The sequence below is a fragment of the Malaya genurostris genome, chromosome 3 (assembly GCF_030247185.1).
Source record: "Malaya genurostris strain Urasoe2022 chromosome 3, Malgen_1.1, whole genome shotgun sequence".
Taxonomy (NCBI): Eukaryota; Metazoa; Arthropoda; class Insecta; order Diptera; family Culicidae; genus Malaya; species Malaya genurostris.
The window spans coordinates 227,337,010-227,357,973 of record NC_080572.1 but is presented as its reverse complement, the minus strand read 5'-3'; the positions used below and the strand labels follow the sequence as shown (position 1 = coordinate 227,357,973).

Here is a 20,964-nt window from a genome sequence, read left to right as displayed (position 1 = left end):
CGACTACCAGACGATGCCGGACATGTATGTAAAAAATCACCGCAATGCGCAGAATATCCGCACCGGTACCGTACGGATCAGAAAAGCTTGAGTATTCCTTTACGGTTCATAGGATTTCAATTTACCATTATTCCTACCATTTATAAGTCTATCGTCCAAGTACCATGCGCGCGGGTGGTTTTGGGAAATTTTCGATGGAAAATTTGAAAAATTTGCCAAAACCAAAAACATACAGACCTTTGAAAAACTTTTTTCTATCTGCAGGGCAAAAGTGGCTGAAAAATTGGAAGGATTTTCCGAGTGTTATCAAAAGTAGCTCTGAAAAATGATGTGCTCTTTCACAATTATTTAGAAAAATAATGCATGATGACGTTATAATTTTTTCTCGAAAAAACCTTTTTCTGACTGCAAGGATTACATTCAGATACATTTTTGGAAAAGCTTTACACGCTTGTTATGGAAAATGAACGAATTTCATATAACCGAATTTTTCAGCCACTTTTGCCCTGCAGATAGAAAAAAGGTTTTCATAGGTCTGTATATTTTTGGTTTTGGCAAGTTTTTAATGATTTCCATCGCAAATTAATATCGTAATTGGGCGAAGGGGTCCAATCGGCGAAATAACCCTTTCGGCGAAATGACCCTGATCCGAATTTTGAGTAGATATAATGAATTAACACAATCTGGAATCCTAAATATTTTAGTTCTGATCATCGGATGCTAATTTTTGGTCATAATGGAAAAACATCAACAAATTCACGGAAAGACCGAAATCAGCATTTTTGCGAAAAAATTAGTTGATTTTCTGATTTTAGTTAGTTATTTTTTGAGACAACTAAAAAAGTCTTACTTTTGCTAATTTAGATTTTTTATTTCTGATTCCCTTAATAATAATAAAATATTTGTTGAAATGGCTGTCATTTCTTAGCTAAGGCACACTTCATTTCCATTCAACTAATTTTTTAGTTGAATTAGAGAAATAAAACGTTGTTTTCAACCAACATAAAAGGTTGAATTGGCTTCTGCAATTTACAGCTATGTGGCGCACTGTCACCGAAAAAACGTTTACACCGTAATGACTACTAGCCAGTAGATGGCACACTATTACCGAAAAATATTTCAGTCGCGGTAGTCTTTTCTATATTGGCAGGTATAAATACGATGTTGTATTGGAGAAAAAGACATAAGCGAAACATAAACTTCTTTTTGAAAATTTTTCTTCTAAATCGTTGCTTTCTTCATTCGACTTCGCGAAATCGACTCTCTCACTGAGAACTTTGAGCACTCGGAAAACAAGAACCGAATACAAGTAATGCACCGGACGGCGTAGCCCGGAAGGTTTCTAAGTTACAAAAAACATCATTTGACATATACAATTAGAGTGCAACATTCGAAACTCACTTCACTGTTCCGAGTAAAAACATTTTTTTTCGCACAATCGCTTCAAATGTGCACAAATTCTGAATAAATACACTTTCCACTAAGAGCTTACGTCATTTTTACAAATCGAACTAGAAATTTATATATGGATATATCGTAACACATGCGAAAAACATCAAAACAATTTGCAAGCAGTTTCAACAAGACTGTCCCTTTTAGCTTTTTAATGGATTGTTTTGCTTTGACACTTCTCATAGGTTTTTGGCCAATAAACTTGTTAAATAAACCAATTTCATTTTTGTGTTCTTTGTGCTGTCCTCCAGTAATGATGGTGATAGATAAATAGAAACAAATTTTCTGATTTTAATAACAAATTAGTTATCAATGAGAATTTCGTGTTGGATTGAAATATTGCTGGTTTTTGTCCAGGATATTCGCCAACTAAACAAATTCTCTAAAAGTAAGAGTTTTTTCCAGCAAAGTAAATTCTCAATTTTTACTAATTTCATAGTTATTTTGGAAATTTTGTTGTTAAAATCAACTAATTCAAAAACAGTAATACGAATTAGGCACAGAGCTAATTTCGGTCGTTCCGTGTTGTAACTTGACACAAACGAATATTTTTCTGTTTCCATGTGACCGATATCAAATTGAATATTTGTTACTGATCAATTGTTTGGCAACCCTCGGGAAGTCGCACAAGCTCCGCCTCTTACGCTTTTCAGGTTACAGAGCAGTTATAATGCACGTTGCAATGTTTTCAACTTGTTCCATGAATTTGTTTCATATAAATTATAGTAAAAATGGTACTTGGAAGGCAAAGGATAGATACCTAGGGTATTGGGATACCGAAAGTTTGGGTATCGATACAAGGTATCAAAAGGCAATAAAGTATCGATACCTGTAAGTATCAATTGATACTTGGGCAGCAATCATTTCAAAATAAAATAAAATTGTAGACTGTGGCGTTATTTTATGATGTACAGAAAGGTGTTATAAAATAACGATTTCCGCTCGCCACTTTGTGTTGATTATATATTTCACTTATTTTCTTCTCATTCTCTTGACACGGCTAGTTCATGTCATACCAATACATGCACGAGCTTGGCGCTTCATTGAAGCCGAAAAAATGAAAATGTTCCTTTGGGGACGGGTATAGCGTGATGCCTTTCACGCAGCCCATCTGGGTTCGATTCCCATCCCCACACATAGGGTTAGAAAATTTTTCTGGCCCGAAGAGGCAACGACTTTAAGGTTAAAGCCTCTATAATTAAAACAAATGTTTAGTCGTAATGGTAATTAACTTCGAGGCTCGAACATATTACAACTGGCTTGTAAGACCAGCGCAGTATGCATTGAACCGCCAACCCGGGTTTGATTTTTGTAAGAAATGTAACTTGACTTTTGCCCACATCCACCAATTGAGGTTACGCACCCTTAGGCTCATCATCCGAAGTCCAGGGTCTCATTTCGGCATCTTACATTGTAACTATGTTTAATCCTTGCCAATATGGCAACACAGTTCATGACAACACAGTTCATTCGATAGCTATTGATTCATCGGCAGTTTGTTTGTTGCGTTTTATTTGCCGGGTTGCTTTTCTCTATATACGAAATCAGCAGCGAACTCGGCGCTCGGCATTCGAAGAACATTGCCACTTTCTTTGCCTCGTGGAAATGAAGTAGCATCTTCACCAGTGGCGTAGTGATACAAGTCGATTGCAACACTTATGGATGTTGCGTGTGATAGTATTCATGCGATTCATTGCATGTTGCGGTTGTTGTCACAGTCCATGCTACCAAGATGTCACTCCGTCACCCGACTGATAAGATTGTCCCGGCTCATTGTGCCCGGTTCGATCAGCCAGCACAATTCGATCGAATCCGTTGCGCCGAAGCTGCTTGACCGGTTCACCACTTTTCTTCTGTCTTGCTGACCTCGATTGCGGTGAGACGGTTATGGGTAAGTATTCAATGCGTTTTTTGCTGTTCCACAATTGCTGCTGTTGTGACTTTCCGATAGTAAACAAAACCGATTGATGACTTTTGCCCGTCATCAGACCTGGGTTGCACCCTGGGTCTATGGAAACGAAAGAAAAGGCGAAGATCGTCGAACGGCATGCTTCGGTTCAATACCATTCAAACTGACAATACCGAAGCGGAGAAAAGTGTTTTTTTTCGGGAAAAAGCACCGAAACAGATTAGAAAACATACAACCTATGCCGTGGCGAGTAGTTGAAAAATAAAGCGCACCGAATTGGCCGCTGCCAGACCATACCCGAAACCGTCTCCGTCAGATGACCGGGCTCGGGTTATCGCAAGCGGAAGAAGCGGTTTCGAACATGAGAAAGCTTTTGTGGGACGCAATTTTTTAATTGTGGTCGGTTACCCGTTCTGAGCGTGGAATTCGGCTTTGTTTGGTCAACGGGGCTCGGGTGTGATTAGCGGGCGCGGACTGAAGTCAACAATTCTCGAAGTTGTTGCTTATACCTTCAAGTGGGCAGCGATGCATCCTACCAGAGGCTGCCGAATTGATTCGTCAGGTAAATAGTGGCGTGACGGCAGGGTTCTTTGGCTTTCGGGGGAAAATAAATTTGTTGTTTGCTTTTTTGATTACTTCCACTATTTGTGGGGCTTTGAACTCGGTGGAGCGGCTAAATTTATTCAAAATTCTTCGAATTGCTAATACTGCTATCTGCCAGTAGCACGATTATTTTCTCACCTTTTTTATCACTTTTTATGGAATCGTCATCGTCACTCGGTTGAGGTTTTGAGGGTTTGCAATTATTTGCTCATTAAGATAGAAATCATCTCGAATAAATTCATCAATCAGCAAGTGTCAAAAAAAGGATATTGAATTTTCCAAGTTCTGAAAAGCGTTATCCTTAACTTTGAACAACTCGCAATGTTCAGTGATAAAGAACTAAGCCACTACCTTCCAGAAATGTTTCACATTAAAAGCTCAAATAGATAGCTCGCTCATAGCTCATTTTTAGTCTTTTCCCGATCGATGCTACTTTCAAGCGTTTAGATTAATGTAAGAAAAGTGTACAGAAATAATGGCCAAAACACACCGTAAGCTAAAGGAAGGCAAAAAATGCCAGTGATCTAATAAGTAATAAACAACAGCTCACAATTCTGATTGCGGAAAAGCTTGTACGAATGTATGTAATCATTTCTTTAAGCTGTTAGAACAGTTTTTTTTACGTTTCGAAAAGAGGTTCGAGCTTTTCGAGCGAGTGCAAATTACAGACTACCTGGTTTGACCTATTTTTTCATTATCCGGTATTTGGAATGAACGCTTACAATATTACCCCATAATTTCCGTTCTCAAGTACTTCGCATTGTTTTTCAACTCGAGAAAACCCAACACCTCGACCCGGTCGATCTGTTGTTTCAGCGCTCCGCTCCCGTTGGGTCAATCGTCTAGCAAGTATCGTTCTACTGCTCTTTCGCTGTGCTGTGCAAGTTCGAACTGAAAAGAAATTTATTAAAAGATGGTTTTTTGGTCAAGTGTTGCTTTACAAAATATTATTCATGTGGATATTCCTTCTGTTAACTTCTCATCATCTTGAATATGGTTCATCAACCAAGCTACTCTGGTAGAACATCACCACGGTAAGGGGAAGAATGTGGGTTCGAAATAGATGTTAGGCGATTCTATTCTCTCAAGTTTTCGGAATTTCTTCAATCCATGTTCTTCTTCGGTTAGTTTCATCATTAGCAGTGATGAAAAGTAAAAACTAGTTCAAAACAGCTTCTAGTGCCCTTACACTAAAAATCAAGCTATAGAAATATAAAACAAAATCGATTTACCACGATCAGAGATGTCCATCTCCTCTGTGTGACGAAGAGCAAGCAAAATTTCTCCCCTCGAACTGATAACTTCAACGAGAGCTCTTCTCTTTCACATATACACACCACTGTTGTATAAAGTGTGCACGCATCATGAGTGCGTTTGTTTATTTCCTTTTACCTCCACCACTGAATCCCACCAAAGTGCTAGAGCAGAGCTAATAAATTCTCTGAGGTGGATACACGCCGGTGAGCACTCTGGTGTATAGTTTGCGTAGAAGAAGCGCGGGACACGCAAAATCTGCAAAATTAAACAATTTATCGTTAAATTTTCGGTTTTCATTGCAAACTTTTCATAGCAAGACCAGACCTACTCTCTATTAACTGAAGTTCACAGAAGTGTTCGCTCACCATCACGCGCCAGTGATAACTTGGGTGTATTTAGGCGAGAGCACGTGAGAGCGATTCGTGCGAAGAGAATGTTATTCTATCGCACCAGCTTCTTTCAACACAAGCACGCTCTCAAAATCTGTCTGTCTGGACACTGAGAAGAAGTGCGTTTTCTTCTTCGTGTGGAGCGTAGCAAATATATCCGCAGTGTATAATTGAAACCTAGGCCCTGGTGTATCACTCTAGTGAAATGCCATCACTGACCACTATGATAAAGAACAAAAGTAATTAAATATGCAAAAAAAGGAAAAAAGTGCACTCCATTTTTTTAGAGAACGCTTAACCGGTCTGCTGTTGAATTTCATCCGTATCGAACTTCTGGTTCCAGAGTAACGAAGTAAATTGGGCAAAATATAAAAATGCACTGCTGGTCATTAAAATAAGTGAGCAATTCCACTGCAGATGACAGATTTTCCTTGAAATTTGATTTTTGTATTTTTTGATTTGGCTCAAACTTTGCATAAGTTTATTTATGGCCAAACGAAACAATTTTCATCATCAGTTTGCCATTCCAACTCTAGCCATCCTTTTGAGAAGGGAGTAAAAGAATCTCTTGAAAATTTTCAATAATATATATCTCAGAAACGGTGGGTCCGATCGATTTGGTATCTGCTGCAATGTTTTAGGTAATTATAAGCAATATGAAAAAAATAAGCTATGTTGAAATATGTTTATGGGTAGAAAAACACATAAAATTCAAATTTCTCAAAATAAACGCAGCATAGATTTTTTAATTTTTTTTGACATGTTGTAGCAGAAGTCCAAAATAAAATACTGTCATATTTTTAGAATGGCGAAATAATATTTGGAAAAGTTACATGTTTTCAAAATCATGATTCTTTTTATATTTTTCAACAAAATTTCATAAAAGAACGCCATATTTCCAATAAAAAAGTTGTTAATCAAAATTTTGCTATATGCTACCGTTTTTCGAGATACAGTGAATTAAAAAATGCCAGGTAGAAAATGTCAGAGACATAACTGGATGACGTGTAAACAAAGAAAATTGACTTGCGTTTTCCACTCTTTCAAGCAAAGAGAGAGTGAAAAATTACAAGGTTGTGTTAGAATTTAAATTAGAAAAATTTACATCAAATCCTTTGAGGTCATCTAGAACTTCTAAATTTAAGTTTAAGGTAGAGATTTGAAATAAATTCCACGAACCAAACGTTGCCATCTTGAAGTTTAAGAATTCTACAACTATAATTTGCATTGCATTATTGATATGCACTCACCAAGCTTGGACAAAAAGTATCTTGAATAGTTCATATAGCAATATATTATTCACTTATAACCAAGGGTTTTCACACTTAATTGAAACGAAATGAAACAAATCAATAATATATTCTACTCTACTTTTCCTCAACCATAAACTTAATCTACTCAAATTACTTCTTTTTGGGGACATGTGAATATCGGTTTAAATTAGATAGTGCGAGCTGTAAATATTATTGTAAAAATCAATAAATTCTGAGTTTCAAGACTTTTTTTGGTTATGTAAATACAATAACAAATCTGTACTCAATCACAGAAAATTCGATGTGTCGGTTTTTCACGAGTTGTTTTCATGTAGTTGAATGTTTTGCTCCAAATTTTACCTTAATGCTCGTTCATACCAAACTTTTTAGAAAACTTTAATTTTGAGTTATTTGTGGTTATCTCATAATACTGAAAATTTTATCATAAATTGCGGACCATATTTTCAATGGTATAGAGAAAAAATTGTGTTGCTGCGTTATATACAACAAAAGATGTTAACGATAATTTTCTTGACTAGATTTTGTAGAGTTTCTAAACAGATATTCACGGTAAATAGAAGTTAGTTTTGATGAAGGAAGAATCAACGAGTTGTATGAAATAAATGATCAGCTCAAAGAAAAGTTTTCCAGTGAAGGTACGACAAGGGCTGAACAATTCTTAACTGTATTGCCTAGGACATGGACAGGCGAGAAACGAAAAAAAAAATTAATACGATGTATACGGCAACGGAAGCAAAAAGATTACTGGATGAGAGCGGTGTGCATTACACTATTGGATCGAGGACAGCCAGTGGACTAGATGAAAATATTAAGGACACTGTTATGCAATTTCACGAGGATGATGAAACCAGCTGACCAATGCCTGGTCAACTTGATTGTGTAACAATTAGGCAGGACGGAAAACGCCAAGGTGTTCCAAAAAGGCTAATGACCACTACATTGCGAGAAGCCTAAACCCGATTTAAAGAATTAAACACTGAAATACAAATTGGATTTTCATCCTTTGCTCATCTTCGGCCTAAGAGCTGCAAAGTATTAACTGGCTCAGGAACTCACAACGTGAATTTCACCAGTCATAGCCTAAAAAAATATGACTTATCTAATGAGTTGAAAGTGTATACAAATAGTTTGATATGAGAAAATGTAATAGTAGAATGTACGACAATACGAAAATTTCATAGATTGGATGATTTGGAAAAAAGTTTTTTAGAAGAAATGGATGAAACATGTATTGATGAAATTATTTTTGAACAATGGGTCACAACTGACAGATGCAATACAGAAACGTTCATAAAACAGAAAAAAGGTTTTGTTTCCTATTTTGTTCGAAAGTTGGAAAAATTGAAACCATATGACCTAATTATAAGAGACAAGTCTACTTCTCTTTAAATTTCAGAACGGAAAATTTCAAGCTATATGTGATTTTTCAGAAAACTACACTTTTGTACAGCAAGATGAAGTTCAAATCACCACTGGAATGCGCAGCAAGTCACTATTCATCTATTTGCGATCTATTTTAAGCGAAAAGATATGTTCAATCATTTGAATTTTGTAGTTTTTTTTTCAAAGATTTGCGTCACGATTCTGTATCCGTTATTTATCTTATTTATTTATCTAAAAAATGATTGATTTTCAACGACAAGAGAAACAGTAACACGTGAACAAAATTTATTTCGCATTCGATTTTTTTAAGGATGGAGCAATAAAACGAATGGTTACAAGGGCAAGGCTTGCTAGGGAACGTGAACATCCCATTAAAATGTAAAGGAATGGAAATGCGAAAGAGGGAGCAACTAACACAAATTTTCTTTTCCTTTGCAAGTACAATAGATTAAGAAAATTCCAAGCAACATCTTAATGAACAATATTCAAACGCAATTACTATTCAAGGTACACAAAAAAACTATTCATTACAGTTTGTGTAAATAGACTGAAAATTAGAAGATTTTCAGATTGTAATGATAGTGTACATATTGTAAATATTATTAAACAAGAAGAAATATTTAATAAATACGACTCTCGAACGTTGTATAAAAATTGCTTTTTTCAATAAACTTAAATAACCATCCGGAAATTGTTACAAAAAATAAAATTTCCGGATATTGTTTTCGAACCGCTGTATCTTGAGAACGGTAGCATATAGCAAAATTTTGATCTAATCTTTTTTAATAGAAATTTAGCGTTCTTTCATTAATTTTTTTTGAAATATAAAAAAAATTGATTCAAGATTTTCAAAAGTTTACATTATTTTGAAAATATATAACGTTTTCAAATATTATTTCTCCATACTTCAGCACTAACCAGACAACTACAATATATAAAAAAAAACAAAAATACAATAATTATTTTATTGATTACTCGTAGTAAGCTTCCAACAAAATCAAAGTAGTGTAACAAAAATACTTGGAGTAGGTAATGTCAGAGACGTCACACATCTGCATTAGAGTGGTGTATAGATATTAACTGATTTGATACCGTTTAAGATTTTGTAGTCCTGAAAAGGACCGTTCGTGGCTTTGCAGTCCTGGATGTAGTCAAATGCTAGCTTTATTTTCGGGCAAATTTCGCGCATTGAGAAAAGTGCATAAAGCTGTTCAAATTATTCTAGATTTGCACGGAACTGATGATTTTTATCTCCGATTTGCAAAGAAGTAATTTTAATAGTTCTTTAGATAATATTTAGAGCCATTAGAACGGCTGATTTTGTATAATTCCCCATCGTTGTCCAGTTTCCAGTTTTGTTTTCTTTTTTGAATGCAAACAACCATCAGCTGGATGACGAATTCGCTCTTGTTTGAAACGAAACTTACACTGCGAACTTCCAAAAGCAGATATGCTCATAGAAGAACTAGTTGTTGTTTTTCTGTGTTTAGACTTGAGGAATAGAACTTCATATTCGCCATTGACCTGAGTTTGTATCAGTTCATCACTTTTATTCAATATAAGCTAGCTGGCTATTGGTTGAACTCATGGAAGAGGAAGGAGTCTTAGATAAAATAAAAATTAAACTGGAACTCCAATGGTCTTAAAGAAATTATAAAGAAGTTTCATGTAAGGAAGGTCACGACAAGCAAGAATGTCGCGAACTGGCACATTGGATGGTCTTCCTTGGGTACGAAAAGAATTTATTAGTTGAGATCTGTCATCACGATATTCCATGCATGGTCAAACGACATGATCAATATCCCAATCCAAATCAATATGATTAGTCTCGGAGAGTCCAATTCGAAAGAGAGTTGCATCTAACGTGTGCAAGGAGATGTGCAATTTAAGATGTGCATCACTTCGCGCTGCATGAAAAGTCAGAAACGTTTAGAAGGCTGACACGGATAGGAATATACCTTGAAGGGTGATCATGTGACATATGGTTGAAATATATTGCCTTGAATCTTGTTTGAGATTAAAACTCGACTAGTCTTTCGAAGTTATTAATAACTAGAGGATTCAGTACCTCACATCTTATTAGCAGTCGTGATGAAAGCTCCCAAAAACGATTTTTCAATGGAAGAATTCCCCCCAGAACTTCAAGACAGCGGACCGAAAATAAACGCATCCATATTCCATCACTGAAAGTATCGTTGTCTGATACAATTTTGTTAGATCTTCCGGACGAGCACCCCACCAAGATCCTGTTATTGTTCGAAGAAAATTTTCTCTTTGTTGGTGATTTGTTATCAGATACCTAATGTGTCCTCCCCACGTGCATTTGGAACCGAACCACACCTCGAGGTATTTGAAAGTCAAAACCTGTTGGATTACGAGGCTGAAGCTGCGCGGGATCATGCTTTTTTGAAAAGACGACCAGCTCTGTTTTCTCCGCAGAGAATGCAATACCCAGATGAACAGCCCAAACGAACAAGTTATCTAAGGTATCTTGCAATGGTTTTTACAGATCAATAGCTTTGGGTCCAGTAACTGAAACCACGACATCAACTGCCAATTGTCTTAGTGTGCATGGGGTTACTAGACAGCTGTCAATGTCATTCACGTAAACATTATAGAGGAGCGAACTGAGGCATGAGCCTTGCGGGGAGACCCATGTAGCTAATTCTGAATGTTACCAAATCGCCATGTGAAAAATACATGCAAAATCTGACAAAAGCTTGTGCAAATATTTTTATAACCGCTGGAAGTCCATGTATGTTGAGCTTGTCTGAAAGAACATAAAATGGAAACTGAATCAAATGCTCCTTTAATGTCTAAAAATACAGATGCCATTTGTTGTTTTTGAGCGAAGACAATTTGGATGTCAGACGAAAGCTATGCAAGGCAATCATTCGTCCCTTTATTTCTACGGAAGCCAAACTGAGTATCTGACAACAAACCGTTCGTCTCGACCCAAGTGTCGAGTCGTCGAAGGATAGTTTTTTCGAACAATTTTCTGATGCAGGCAATGGGTCTATATGAGTTGTGATTGGAAGCTGGTTTCCCCGGCTTTTGACTGGCGATAACTTTCACTTGTCTCCAGTCAGGTGGAACAATATTTTGCTCAAGAAACTTGTTGAACAATTCCAACAAACATCTTTCTGCAAGGTCGGGCAGATTCTTCAACAAGTTGAATTTAATTCTGTCCAACCCAGGAGCGTTATTGTTACAAGACATGAGTGCTATGAAAAATTCCATCCTTGAAAAGGGGCTATCAATGGTACCATTATTTGGAGAAGACTCCCTAATAATGCTATGCGTAGGAACAGAATCTGGACAAACTCTCTTCGCAAAGTCAAATATCCATCGATTCGAGTATTCCTCACTCTCATTGCCCACGTTACGATTCCTCATTCGTCTGGCCGTATTTCAAAGAGTGCTCATTGAGGTTTCTCTTGACAAACCTTTCACATAATGTCTCCAATAGCTACATTTCTTGGCCCGAAGTATGCTCTTGTACTTGGTTTCTAAAGTCAAGAAATTTGCAAAATTCTGAGGAGTTCCTCCTCCTCGTTTTAAAAACGTCTTGAAAGCATTTTGTTTCGCGTGTTTAGCATCTGTGCACTCTTTGTCCCACCAAGGGTTTGAAGGGCTTCTGTTAGACGATGGACCAAGACATCGTTTGGTTAGTGATTGTTCTGCGGCCTCCAGAATCGAACAAACAATGAAGTCATATTCTTCAAGTGGAGGAAGCTCTTCCATTGAAGTTAAGACACTTGAGATATAACTTTGGTATTTAATCCAGTCAATATTTTTTGTCAAATCATATGGAATATTAACTGAATTAGCAATGCCTTTGTTACTGCTAATTGAGATGATGTTTGGTAAATGATCGTTACCGTGTAAATCCGGAAATACTTTCCAGGTGCAATCTAGTCGAATTGAAATTGAGCAAAGAGATAAATCTAATGTACTTGGAGGTGCAGGAAGTCTTGGGATCCGTGTCATGCTACCCATATTTAGAACTGTCATGTTAAAATTGTAGCAAATATTATATAACAGATCGGCTGAAAAGTTCGTATGGTTTCTATGAGAGGGCGCCACTAGAATTAAATCCATACCATTTTCAGTTAGTACCAACCTTCAAAAGATACGTGTATAAATTTGACAGCTGTCTGATTATTAGTTTGTGAGATATTGCATTTTGAGTGAAGCTACTTTTGTTATTGTGAAAAAAAATGGAAAAAACCTGTTTTAATCCACCTAGTGGTGTAATGATGCCTTTCTCATATCAATCATACTATCATATATAATACTGCGATTCTTGAAAGAATAACCAAAATCGGTTTGTTTGACCGTCTACTGATAGAAACTATCAATTGGAAAAGGTTTGAGGTTTGAGAATTTTTTGAGGTTTTTCCCCATTTTCAGTGATGGTATACAATTTTTAACCCACTTTACCCTATATTTCCGGATCCAGAAGTCGGATCCACATGAAATTCAGGAATATTGTATGGGACCATAGGACCTTTCATTTGAATCTAAGTTTGTGAAAATCGGTCGCGCCATCTATGAGAAAAGTTAGAACACATATTTTCTTTTTTGCACATTTTACCCATAACTCCCGAACCGGAAGTCGGATCCAAATAATATTCAGGAATTGTGTATGAGACTTCAAGACCTTTCATTTGAACCTAAGTTTGTGAAAATCGGTTTCATCAGCCATCTCTGAGAAAAGTTAGTGAACTTGTTTTCACTATTTTTTACACATTTTACCCCATAATTCCGGAACCGGAAGTCGGATCCAAATAATATTCAGGAATATTGTATGGGACCACAAGACCTTTCATTTGAATCTAAGTTTGTGAAAATCGGTCGCGCCATCTATGAGAAAAGTTAGAACACATACTTGCTTTTTTTTGCACATTTTACCCCATAACTCCCTAACGGGAAGTCGGATCCAAATAATATTCAGGAATTGTATATGGGACTTCAAGACTTTTCATTTGGATCTAAGTTTGTGAAAATCGGTTCAGCCATCTCTGAGAAAAGTTCGTGCACTTATTTTCACTATTTTTTGCACATTTTACCCCATAATTCCGGAACCGGAAGTCGGATCCAAATAATATTCAGGAATTTTGTATGGGACCACAAGACCTTTCATTTGAATCTAAGTTTGTGGAAATCGGTTCAGCCATCTCCGAAAAAAGTTAGTGCAAAAAAACGTTACATACACACATACGCACATACACACACACATACACACACACAGACATTTTGCGTACTCGACGAACTGAGTCGAATGGTATATGACACTCGGCCCTCCGGGCCTCGGTTCAAAAGTCGGTTTTCACAGTGATTGCATAACCTTTCTATATGAGAAAGTCAAAAAGGAATTTCGTGTGTTGATGAAACACTACTTTTTGATGAAAAAAAGTGCCGCCGATACCAAAAAATGAGCACCGAAGACGATGAACGCAGTGGACGTCCAAAAGAGGCTGTTTCCGATGAAAACTTAAAAAAAATCCACAAAATGATTTTCAATGACCGTAAAGTGAAGTTGATCGAGATAGCTGACAACCTATAGATATCAAAGGAACGTGTTTGACATATTATTCACGAATATTTGGATATGAGAAAGCTTTGTGCAAAATGGGTGCCACGTGAGCTCACAATCGATCAAAAACAACAACGAATTAATGATTCTGAGCAGTGTTTGGAGCGGTTATATCGAAATAAAACCGATTTTTTTCGTCGATATATAACAATGGACGAAACATGGCTCCATCACTTCACTCCGGAGTCCAATCGACAGTCAGCTAAGTGGACTGCACGCGATGAACCGAACCCAAAGCGTGGAAAGACTCAACAATCGGCCAGTAAGGTTATGGCGTCTGTATTTTGGGATTCGCATGGTATAATTTTCATCGACTACCTTGAAAAGGGAAAAACCATCAACAGTGACTATTATATAGCGTTATTAGAGCGTTTGAAGGACGAAATTTCAAAAAACGACCTCATTTGAAAAAGAAAAAAGTTTTGTTTCATCAAGACAATGCACCGTGTCACAAGTCGATGAAAACCATGCTGAAATTGAACGAATTGGGCTTCGAATTGCTCCCTCATCCACCGTATTCTCCAGATTTGGCCCCCAGTAACTTTTTCCTGTTCTCAGACCTCAAGGGAATGCTCGCTGGTAAAAAATTTAGAAGTAATGAAGAGGTAATCGCTGAAACTGAGGCCTATTTTGAGGCAAAGGACAAATCGTACTACAAAAATGATATCGAAAAGTTGGAAGATCGCTATAATCGCTGTATCGCCTCTGATGGCAATTATGTTGAATAATAAAAACGAATTTTGGCAAAAAAAAAATGTGTGTTTCTATTAAACGATACGAACTTTTCAGCCGAACTGTTATTAAAGATGATCTGCTATCATTGTAAACGGAACCCCACATCATTCTGTGCTAATTGAAATCTCCTAAAATCAATCGTGTAGCAGGAAACTATAACTTTTTGTTTCATACATTTTCTCTCACATAATAGTACCAGCTGTAATGTCTCAGATATACCAAATTTGCATAGCTATTTTCCTATGGCACAGAGCAGTCACTTCCATCTGTAAGGAAACCAAATTAGTTTCTTTCTTTGCGCTATCGGCTTGGAAACTTGTTCCTGAAAATTAAAACGTAAAGCATGCGACGCACACCGATCGGCACGCGATGGTTCATTTCTTCCCTACGATTCACCTGCAACGTTTTGTAGCATAGCCCCATCGTGCGAAGCCCCAACCAACGAGACGGGCCGGTTGTTCATCCTGGCCGTGAAACACACCCAGCGCGCATCGCACCAAAGCGGATGTTAAAACTAGATGGCTGGCCCATTGGAACGCACAGTCCGATTTGAACAGTTGTCAGGGAACGACGGATCTCCGCTTTTTTTTGTTGTCTTGGCTGGTCAGCGCAACTTGCGCATTGTTTCGATTGGTAGATTTGGAGCCTTCGCCCGCTGGTGTGCTGTGCAGTAGAATTTGTGTTTTGAAAGAGGAAGATCCAGTTTGCCGAAGAACAAGTCCAGAACCAGGGCACGGATCCAGTGGTCAGTGGTGTGAACTTTAAGCGAATCATTGAGTCTGATTTTTCGACACAAAAAAGAAAGGAAAAGGAGAGCGAAGAAAAATATCGTAGCTGCGGGAGTTAGCCGCTTTTTGAGAAGTGTTCTGACCAGAGAAGAATTTTTTCCAAGTGTTAGGAAAACTTTTGGTGGTGAAATTGGTACTTTGGCCTAGCGTATCATTAGCTGCTGGAAGCGAATGCTGATCTACATCTGCTAGCGGGAAGAAGTTCAAGTTCAAAGTGATACCGACAGAACGTGAAAATGAAGTTATTTTTAGTGGTAAGTGCATGAACGAACCAGTAGCAAAATAAGAACGATATTCAAGTGACGACAATTTCTACCGGTCTACAGTCCATAATGCAATTTAAATTTCGTACTCAAAGTGTGTAACACATTTCCATACATAGTGGCCTCTAACTAGGTGGGACAGGCTTCTCGTCGCTGCGCCCATTCAAGTCTCCTCCTTGGCTTCGGCAGCAGCAGCAGCAACAGCAGGGAAGTCTGGGGGTTCAAAAGTGATCATGTTGCATTCATCGCATCGCACCATCAAGCATACCTAGATATCATGCTGATTATAATTGGCAATGCGAGTTGACTGGAGCGATGGTGCTTTTGTCGGAAGTCGGAGGTGCGGGCTGGGCCCCAGCTGTTTACAGTTATGTTTCTCGATGTATGCTAAAATGTAATTATAGCTCCATCCGTCTAGTCAGTCACGTATGAATCCAAGCCCGAACCATACAGTCCGGATCGGGGCTGGAAAATAGAATGGAAAGCATCAAGCGAATTTCAAAGCACCAAAGTGGCGAATGGGTTAATGTGCATGCATCATCGGCGTCTTGCCGGCGTGTGTGTGTGCGTGTGTATGTGTGCGTATATATTTTCTTACTGTCGATGACGAGCCACCGCGCACTCCCTGTCGAGATCTTGAACTTGAACGTGTGGATTGGAGTGCTTTCTTTTCTCCAACAGCGCCGTTGATGAAGATTACTTACGACCTACGAGCGCACTGTGAGAACTGGGAGGCTTGCTGGCCGGGTGGAGTGCTGCTAAAGTTTGGGGCAAACACTTCGAACAAATTGTTTGGCTGTAGAAAGCATTGCGATTGAATTGTCATTTGCATGGGGATCGAAATTTTTTTCTCCTTCCGAATAAAGGAGCTGAATTCAATGGCTTTCTTTTGTGCGTTACTCGGTGAATGGGTCGGGATATAGTTTAGGATAGTTTGAGCACTTTCACAAATTTGTTTGTGGTATGCCAACTTCGAAAATAAAGCAGTTTACAAATATTTCTTCGTGCTTCTATTTAGACACAGTTGCATTTTTTTTAATCACAACCATTTACTTAGGTTTCATTTCTCCTAGAACTGTTTTTCTTTTGATCATTAGCGTTTCGGCATACTTTTTTCTGGCAAAGGCCGAATTTGTCGAGAAAGTTGATCGAAATTGTATGGCTTGTGTTAGGAAAGTTGCCTATGTAAATGGTGTTGGTGATTTTAAATTTAAATAAATTACGAAATGGCCATTTTTTTTATTTGGCAGATAATTTCTTGGCTTTTAACATTTAATCGAGTGGCGTCAAATCACACGAATGCGGAGGGCAATTCACCGGTCCATTTCTCGAAATAATGTTGTCGTTGAAATGTTCTTTCAATAAATCGATTGTTTCGGCCGCAGTATGACAAGTGGCACCATCCTCTTTCGTCTACATCCATATCTTGGCAACAAAAATACATTGGTCATGGTTCTGTATCGATTTCCATTTCCATTCCGGTAACGCGTCGTCCTTCCTATATTTTTAAAGAAATAAGAATCGATGATTTCATCTGCCCATAGATCGTACCAAACAGTACATTTATCGGGAATTCTTGAATGGTGTGTGGTTTATCTTTGCTATAAACAGTTTTAATTAAACACTGATTTTGAAAATAAATTTCCACTATTTGAAAGCGTTGTTCTGGAGACTTTCAGAGAATAGAGTAATCCCTGCTGAAAAAACAAATCTCCTAAAAACAAACACCTATGGGTCTTGAAAGTTACCCTTCTGGGAAATTTGAACTACAGACTTCACTGCTGATTCTTAACGTACAGAACGCTATAAGAATTCTTCTTGGTCAGGGCCTGAGCATGCGGCAATTTTTTTCTAGGGCCAGTAGCTCAGACGTGTTGAAGTTTAACTCGCGGTCCAGTTTTTCTAAGTTCTTCAATGTGCATTTCACTTTCTATTGCATTTCCCATAGTTTTACGATATTGTGACGTCAAACTTCACTATGGGGGCACCTTTCGAAAATTTACCCTCTAGAAAAGTGATAAGTTTTTGATCATGAATATTCTTTGCTGTATCGAGCGCAACAACATAATTTTTCTTACATACCATCGAAAATATGATCAGCAATTTATGATCAAATTTTCGATTGTATAACGTAAACTTAAATAGTTCAAAATTTAAGTTCTCCGAAATGTATGCTATCAACGCGTATCGCAAAGAAAACTCATGACGCAGACGTCTTTCTCGTACCCGCGACGATGGACATTTCATTTTTGCGTTTCCTACTGAGTAGGTGAAGGGTGATTTTTAATAGAGCTGTGCGCCGATCAAAAATGTCAACATCGGCGGCTGAAACGTCTTTTTGACCAGCGGCGGCGGCGAATCGGCGTGACGCTGTTTCCTGAAAACATCGGCGGCGGAGGCGGCGCGATTCGGCGTAATCAATTATAAACATATTAAAAATTTTAATATTGATTCACACAGGACAATTTCTCTATCTTATTGTTTTGTCGACCTACAATCAAAGATCCTAATGTTTATGTGATCCATTAAAGCCAACGTAGTGAATAGAGATGGTAAATGGTTTCGAATGCATCGAATTAGAAGAGAAATTGAGATGAGTATAAGTGCGATTATTTGGGGATGGTTGACTATTGTTTAAATAAATATTTCATTCATATACAAAGGGTTTTTTTTATTATTAGCAAGAAATATGAAGTTTTATTCGGAACTATTTTTCAAATCGCTTTTTACATAGTTGATAATTATCATGTATAAAAATCGTTTTATCAACTCAAAAAATAAGTATATCTTTTTCGTACGTATGTAATTAACATAAAATCGATTTGGCGCTCAAATTCATTCAGATATCAAAAATAATATCAAATTAACAAATTCAAATTTTAATTACTTCACATTTGTAACGATTTCTTATAAAAACAGTTAAATTCTTTTGAAAAGTCATAGTAGAAGTAGAAGAAAATGTTTTTACTTTGAGTTGGTAACGTTGATCTTAATTTATTGTGCGAAAACTAACGTTTATTTAGAATGGAGCATGAAACTTTGTTCAATACCATTTTTCAAATGCCTGGAAATAACAAATAAAGTATCTAAAATAAATGGTACTCGATCGCTAAACATTCTAGTTCCCGAGAAATCAACACTACACTGGTTTCTAAAAAAAATTGTAAATCCGAAAAAACCTAACATTATTTTTTTTCGGAAGAACCCTCCTTTTCTTGGTTCCATTTTTCATTTTCAGATGTCGCGACCGATAATGTTGCGATAATGTGCCAATAGCTCAAAACCTTTTAAATAAAGACAGAAAATAGACTTTGAATCAAATGACATTGGCCTCGGTTGACAACGGTAGTACTGAGTTTCAGTATAAGTAGAAGGAAAGTGACTGTACTGTAATTTTCAATGAATTTTCATGAAAACTGTAAACAATTTTCCACATTGACAAAATCATTTTTTCGGCTGATGTAATATTATCGGCGGCACGATTAAAATGGGATAAACGGCGCGCTGATCATCTTTTTCTTAAATTGGCGGCGTGTCGAAATTATCGGCGGCGGCGGCGTGGCGCGGCGGCGCACAGCTCTAATTTTTAAGAGGTATAGGATTTTATTTAAAAAAAAAACAGAAATTGAGAAAGCTGATGAAATCTTTATTGGAATCGATCAATATAATTTAATGTTTTAAGAAGATTTCATGCAAACCTTGGCCGCGGCTCCGCTTTAAATAGACCATGCGCATGGTCCAACTTTGGTACACTTCCTCGAACATATCGGGCGGTATTTAACGAATAAATGGTACAATATTGGTTTCCAGTGCGTCCATAAACCTCAACATGGCCCCACAAGAAATAGTCCAAAGACGTGACGGGCCCTAAACGTGAGATAAACTGTTCACCGAAGGCGGCTCTTAATTTGGTCGTTGTTTCGCGTGCCGTGTGGGATGTGGCACCGTCTTATCCAATTCTTCCATTTTTGGCAAAAAAGACGATAGCGCTCGGCATTCACAGTAACGTTCCGCCTATCGTTGCCTTTGAAGAAATACGGTCCGATGATGCCACCGTCCCATAATCTACATCGAACAATAACTTTTTTGGGATGCATTGGTAGTTCTTGCAATTCTTCTAGCTGGTCTTTATTCCAGAATTTGAATTTTGCAATTTTGCTTGTTGACGTATCCATTTAACCAGAAATGAGCTTCGTCGCTGAACACAGTTTTTCGATAAAAAAGTGCTTTGTCAGCGTCCATTCACCAAATGTTAGACGTTGTCGATTCATGATTAAATTATTGACCAAACTGAACCAGTTTGACAATGACACAAGACACGATACACGCATGAACTGTCAAAAACAGTGTTGCCAAAAAATACCAGCACTTACACAGCACTCCAAAAGTGACTTAATTATTCGATTTTTTTTAAAGCCTCCACTAATTTTCATAAAGAATTGCTACTTTTCTTCCAGCATTTGCATATTGGTTTTTACGCCGTTCACAGTTTACGCTGTGCTCGCACTGGCGTGGGAAAAATTTACGGCGAGATTTATTTTGTGAACCATTTGTAGTGTAAGAGTACAAAAGAGCTATTTAACTGTTGAAATTTGCAAATTGGAAGTGAAAATAATCAATTTTGTGAACTGTCGCAGTGCGCAGTTCGTACCAAATGAGCGCAAAAAAAAACAACATTCAGCCGATTTGCGTTCTGTCCCCCTTTTTTAGCATTCGAGCGTCTACGAATTATTTCGTGTTTCGCATAGCATTCCTACACTTTTCGCTTTCAATTTTATAACATTCTCACGTAGAGTCAAAGTTAGATGTTTCGAGTGTTGCAAGAATCCATTTTCTCTGTTGCTGTGCTTGTATTTACTCTAGGAAGAAAGTCACCTACTTTCTTATAGCGAATCATACGCTGAACTGACTTGCTAAACTAGTGATGCTTTTGTTCGAAGTAAAATGTCGCAGTAGGAAAACAGTCTTCCATTGAAGAAAGAAGAGTGATACAAAATTTTTTCTTCAGTATCTTTTAAGACGTACGTTGATTATCCAGGAGCTAAAAAACGGTCAGGTGACTGTTGGTCAGAATACTAAGCTTCCGTGTAAATCACTGGTCACGTACAACAATCAACTAGCTACGTGTCAATATTGTCCGAAAATTCTTTACTACGGTAAGCCCGACGAGAAACTGGATAGGAAGACTCATGCTCTTATTCATCATTTTTTACCTCAAGTTTTTTCAGTGCATTGAAAAAATTCTGTTTAGTAGGTTGCTTAAATAAAGTTGTGAATGAAAATTCCGCTATAAATTAGAAATAGTGACGGTC

At 37.5% G+C, this 20,964-nt stretch overlaps 1 protein-coding gene across 2 annotated transcripts in view; it reads left to right on the top strand.

Annotated features, from left to right (window-relative positions):
• Positions 1-15,117: 15,117 nt before the first annotated feature.
• LOC131435601 (putative mediator of RNA polymerase II transcription subunit 12) overlaps positions 15,118-20,964 on the top strand; it is a 117,363-nt gene continuing 111,516 nt past the window's right edge. Inside the window, exon 1 of one of the 2 annotated variants that reach the window (XM_058603664.1) lies at positions 15,118-15,643. In XM_058603664.1, coding sequence (XP_058459647.1) covers positions 15,626-15,643 — 18 coding nt within the window. In that variant the 5' untranslated portion in view covers positions 15,118-15,625. The remainder of the gene's footprint in view (positions 15,644-20,964) is intronic. The other variant, XM_058603662.1, reaches the window with a different exon arrangement.